Source organism: Sabethes cyaneus, chromosome 3 (genome assembly GCF_943734655.1).
Source record: "Sabethes cyaneus chromosome 3, idSabCyanKW18_F2, whole genome shotgun sequence".
Lineage (NCBI taxonomy): Eukaryota > Metazoa > Arthropoda > Insecta > Diptera > Culicidae > Sabethes > Sabethes cyaneus.
Genome location: NC_071355.1, coordinates 152,248,920 through 152,254,669, shown reverse-complemented (window position 1 = coordinate 152,254,669; position 5,750 = coordinate 152,248,920). Strand labels below are relative to the sequence as shown.

Sequence of the window (5,750 nt, the reverse complement as noted above, 5' to 3'; positions counted from 1 at the left end):
TGGGATTGTTTTGACGTTTGTCACACATACGCACGAATTGTACCCACTGTCAAAAAGTTGGGCAAAAGGCAACAAGAAATTAAATAGACACTGAAAATAAATGTATTCTCTGCATTGGTCTTGCCAATCTGTACACATCGAATATATTTTCAAGAACAAAATTTGCATTTCTTACAGATATTGATTCATTCTTTCTTCACCGCTGGCTTAAATGCCAGCATTTTTCAAACTGTGTGCTTGAATTTTGAAGAGGATGAAAAAATAACCTGTATATACAAAATGATTGTTTTGCATCAAAACAAAACAAAAGGTTCACATAGGGTGCCCGCCTTACGCGTATGTGAAAATGAATAGAGTTACCAAGCATTCAGATTAAAAACGAATTCGCCTAATTTGAACGAGGTGTTTTTATATTAGCGGGGGTTGAGTGTAGCAAAATGAGCGCTCCGGACCATACTAGAGTACGAAGTCTAAATACCAAGTGCGCATTTTCAACAACTCAGTCACGTACACAAACCACACAAACTATGAATATCGTGGGTGTCGTCAGGAGCATAGGCCTAGGGCGGCTCATGCTGTTTCAGGCAGTCGTCTCCATTCGATTTGATCCTGGGGCACTCATCGTCAAATTACCAGGCGTCTCAGAAGTCACAAATCACTTTCGATCTGGTCGAGCCATCTCGCAAGCTGGACCCTCTGTTTCTGGTCCGGTGTGGTTGTTGAGGGAAACGGTTTTCGTCGCACTGTCGTTTGCCACGTGTCTGACTGACAGAATTCTACCGGCGTTCACTAGTAGATGTTCGATAGGAATCTCTCCAAACAGTGCCTGTAGCTCGCGAATCGCTTCTAATCAGTTGAATCAATATATATAGAATGCCAGTGTCGCTGCAGTGCTCGTGGTAAACATCACACATTTGAAAATTACGTATTTACACTGTATGCGCATATGTGTGAGTGATCGATTCGAAACTGGAATCTGATTGTCAAACTAAAAAGGCAACCCAATAAAAAATCCTTCTGCTTTACCGTAAATCACGTAGGATAAATCACCCGATTTGGTCGTTTTGGGGTATTTCGTCGGCAGGAAAATTTTCTATTGGGCAATTTGACAATGTAGTTCCCGTATCCAAGACACGAACCAGCAACATGTTTGCCACCAAAATATCCATGAAACACCAGCGACACTGGCATTCTATATATATTGATTATACTTTCTAATCACTTTCAGTTTGTACTCCATCAAATATCCTCCGCGGCATCTTCCACTCGAACATGGTTAGGGCCCATACGTTTACGGGCCCATACGGTCCGTGAGTAACGTTACAGCTTTAAGTCCACAACGAACTACCGGTCTAATAAGGGCTTTGACATTGTCACCTTCGTACGAAGGGCAAAATAAGCCCAATTTCCTGCTTGAATGCGCCACTGAATCTCCTCACTATTGTTGTCTGCATTCACCAATGATCCCAAATACATGAACGCCATTTCTAGTTCGTCGCTTTCAATGGTTACCGTCCATGGGAGACATGCGTTTGTTTCCTTTGATCCTCGCCTTTTCATGATCATCGCCAACGCATCTTCCTAGACGCCGCTTTCAGTCTGGGGCAGATTGCTACTGCCGTCACAAAGTTCCTGGCTATGCTATCAAAATCGTCTGCGAAGCTTAGCAGTGTGCTATCTATACTAAAAATCGTTCGTCTCCTTTCGATGCCTGCTCTTTGGATTACCCTCGCAAGAGGAATGTTGAAGATTATGCAGGATAAGCCGTCATTTTGTCATAATCTTCGCCACTTCTCGAGTGACCCCGACACGAAACACATCATCTGATCTAATGTAGCAGAAAAATCGCAATGCCGCATGGTCGCGATCAATTGTATCGTATGCTGCTTTGAAAACAATATGATGTGATGCGTGAGCACGCTGTACTCCCGATATTCCTGCAATAACTGATGTTGAAAATATGGTCCGCATCGGCGCGAACTCCCATGAAGCCCGCTTGATTATTCCCTACAAAACCTTGTGGTATTGGTGACAGCTGTCGTAACAAGATCTGGGAGACCATCAGTCGGAGACTGAATGATGTGGCATCAGTTTTGAAAGGGAAAACTGTCTACTATAAAATCATAACAGCACCGCTAAAATATTAAGGACATATTTTACGAAGTGGCAATAAAGGTATACTGAGGATAACTTTTCGCTGTCAGTTAGAACATTCGACTTTCTATCTAGCTTTTTACGAGCCATAATGGAGGACGTATTCGTAATATTTGAACAGCATTTTTGACAGTTCCCCAATACATCGCTCGTTTTCTTTCCGCGCGTTCACGGTAAAACCAAAGGAATGTACGGAAAGAAAACGTGCGATGTATTATAGGGAAATGCCAAATATGCTGTTCAAATATTACGAACCCATCCGCCATTATGGCACGTAAAAAGCTGGATTGTATTTGCATTTATAGCACTTTATAGCTCCCAAATTCTTTCTGCTGAACGTTAGAGGTGCTTTGAAAGTAACACCCTGATGACGAATCAAAATTGATTGAACTCTGATGATAGGTTGAATAAAAAATTAGTCTAACTGGAGAATTTCATCAGTTCTATAATATCTCCACACACTAGAGGGTCCTCAACAAACCGTTAAGCCCCCAACCTGGGAGAGGGAGATTATATGACTACTTAAAAAAGTTAAATATAATTCGAACGACCGCTCTATTTTGTCATTTTTATTCTAATAAATTTTCTTAATCAAAAATCCTAGCCATATTTGCCAGGTAATAAAAGCCAATATTTCAAAAGTTTAATGAGTCAACTACAAACTCTGCAACAATCCCAATATGTAACTGCCAAGATCTTCATCCTGGTTAATCCAGGATACAGTGCATATTTTGTGAGCGCTGCTATTCATCAGTGCAGATGAACTGGCTGCCGCAGATGTTCCAGGAGGTCCCGAAAGCGGTTCCTCACTTTCGATCTTAATGTTTACAGATTCTACGTTTATGGATCCATTTTCACTGAGCGCTACGGACCAGCCAGATAGACGTTCGTTTAATAGATTGTAGAGTTTTTCGATTGTTCGTGGGGTTGGACCGGGGTCATCAATTTTCACCTTGGAGATGAATCTACAAATAAATTGTCTTAACTTATAATTCGACACTGGTTTGAGATCTTACCTTAAAATGTGTCTATTCATTCCACATTCATTGAAAATTTCGTCAATGCTCATCAAGGAAATTTTATTATCCTTCATTACTAGTAGTCCGTGGATAATTCTACGTCGTTTTGGATCTGGAGGCTCTGTATTATATCTCTTAGCTTCTTCTTTAAGAATTGACAGGGAAGCCTCAACAGGAATTTTGATCGGAGTGTTAATCACACAAGTCTCTCCATTTGCAGGTGTGAAACAATCGATCTGAAATTCTTCTTTTATCTTATCCCGCAAAAATTCCATTTTAACGGCTTCTCCGTGCACTAGCATTACATTTTTAGGCTCACAATACTGAATCAGCTGCATGATTCCCTTTGCATCTGCATGAGCACTAAAGCTCATGTATTCGACGGACATTTTTACTTCCACCACTTGACGGTTTTCAAATTCCACTTTTTTTGCTCCACCGAGGATTTTGTGACCGACTGTACCCTGAACACAGTATCCTGGCATGATAACCATGTTGTTTTCATTTGGAGCCCATTTTTTGAAAATCTGAAGTGAAAGGCCGGCGTGCAACATCCCCGGTGTTGCGAAAACCACCATTGCTCCGGGATTATCGATGTAGCCCTTGTCGAACGGTTTGATATGTTTAAAATCAAACATATTTCTTTGAACAAAAGTTTTTCGGATCTTCTGATTGGTCCAAGTGATAAACATTTTGTAGTAATTGTTAGCCTTTTCTGTCAGTCCGACGGCAAAGTAAACCGGATATTTCAGGTTCATTCGCTCCCAATATGTCTCCAACAGAATGCAAAGTTCTTGTGCTCGGCCTAGAGCGAATACCGGAATCAAGACTTTTCCACCTTTCGCTACACACTCGTGTACCTGAAATTAGTAATAACATGAGGGTAATTTAGTTATTTTCTCTATATAAAAATGATATACTTTTTTGAGAAAATCTCGTTCACGACATCGCTTTGAGTCTCGAATGGTGGTTGCATAGGTGCTTTCTGAGATAAGCAAATCTGGCTTGCATTTGTCGATCCAAGCAGCTCCAAGATGTCGATCTGGTGTCATATTGTAATCACCGGTATACACGACAGATTGTGAGCCAACGCGGATCCAGAACATGGCTGCTCCCAATACGTGTCCTGCGTAATAGGCTTTAATTTCCAGCTCATTATCCACCATTACACTCTGATGCAATGTGACGGCAATAACTTTCTTCATACAGTCCTTGATCATCTGCGTCGTAAAGAAATTACTCTCACCCTTACGTTCTACCGCTACTTTTCGCATGTCCTCGAGAAGGATCGGTGCAATGGCCTTGGTTGGATGAGTCATATAAATCGGCCCCGTGTAGCCTATCATTTCCGTCATATACGGAAGAGCTCCACAGTGATCCAGATGAAAGTGAGAAATTATCACGCAATCAATGTGGTTCGTTATGGGTCCTTCCGGAACGATAAACGAGAAATCCGGAAATCGACGTTCGTCGTTGTAACCCATATGCATACCACAATCGAGCATAATGTTCTTGCCTCCCATAGAGAGCAAGATACAACTGCGGCCAACATCTTGTCCCGCACCAAGTGGTGTTATTTTGATGTCAGGCATGCTAGTGGCCAATCCGTGGTACAAGTGTGGCACCACAATTCAAAGGACAACACGTTTTGTAGCACTTTCTTAATGAACGGAAACTGTAGAACTGAACTCAAGCGGTAAGCAATTTGCCTAAACTGTCCAAACTAGAAGAACAACTCATCACGCTCATTCCCGATAATGGAACAAAACTATTATTTACCTGCGCTATCAACACAACTACAAACAACTAACAAATCAAATAAAAACCAATATAACCCTCAACCGCTGCTGGCTCTTTGTTGGTTTGGTTCCATTATTAAGGTGATTCATTCTTGACATTCATTACAAGGGGTTTCCAGGAAGGCATTTGAGTGTGTAGTAATCAGAGATTACTTTTGTAATCTTTTGCGTTTTCACCGTTTTCAAGGGGTTTCCAACAGCAATGATTACTTTGCACCTCTGATTACCAGTAATCAATCTCTTGCGATTACTATAAATTAATCATGATTACCAATGATTACTTATAGGGTGTTTGCAGAGTGCATATGTATTGGAGATCTGTTGGGCAGGCAAAAGTGACAGCTCCATATAAAACGCACGGGCTGGGAAGAGCAAAATTTTTTAAATGATTTATTTTCTTCATTTAAAACAGAAATTACAAATTGCTTCATGCATATGGCAAGGTAATATATCTGTTTACTAAATAAAAAAATATTTTCAACAAATAAGCTAAGATGCGGTAGCAATGATCAAAAATGATAATTTTATGCAGCACGTTTTTGCTGCATCGAATAGGAAAATATGCAATGTGTGCCAAACAGATGTCTTGCATGTGTGTGTAGCAAAAACCCTATACCGTGGACCCCCGTTCGTTTGACCGTTTTTAATCTGAACACTTTTTAATTTGAACCCCGTTGGTTTGCACGACGTGTAAATTAAAAATGGTTCAAATGTCATTCTCAACATGACAACATTTATGTATGCAGACAATGCACATAAACACGATTTGTTTGTACTG

General features: G+C 40.7%; 1 protein-coding gene across 1 annotated transcript; it reads right to left on the bottom strand.

Moving 5' to 3' along the window:
• Positions 1-2,713: 2,713 nt before the first annotated feature.
• LOC128743040 (integrator complex subunit 11) lies at positions 2,714-4,929 on the bottom strand. The gene is made up of 3 exons (XM_053839547.1): positions 4,094-4,929; positions 3,171-4,033; positions 2,714-3,119 (listed from the first exon to the last, which is right to left on the bottom strand). Exons 1-3 carry the CDS (start codon positions 4,763-4,765, stop codon positions 2,810-2,812), a joined length of 1,845 nt encoding a protein of 614 aa, XP_053695522.1. The 5' UTR covers positions 4,766-4,929; the 3' UTR covers positions 2,714-2,809.
• Positions 4,930-5,750: the final 821 nt, after the last annotated feature.

Excerpts from the sequence above, each read along its gene's own strand:
- LOC128743040 (XM_053839547.1), bottom strand. The coding sequence starts at position 4,765 with ATGCCTGACATCAAAATAACACCACTTGGTGCGGGACAAGATGTTGGC. Across the intron at positions 4,034-4,093 it reads AACGAGATTTTCTCAAAAAA|GTACACGAGTGTGTAGCGAA; the intron begins GTATATCATTTT and ends TACTAATTTCAG. Across the intron at positions 3,120-3,170 it reads ATGAATAGACACATTTTAAG|ATTCATCTCCAAGGTGAAAA; the intron begins GTAAGATCTCAA and ends ATTTATTTGTAG.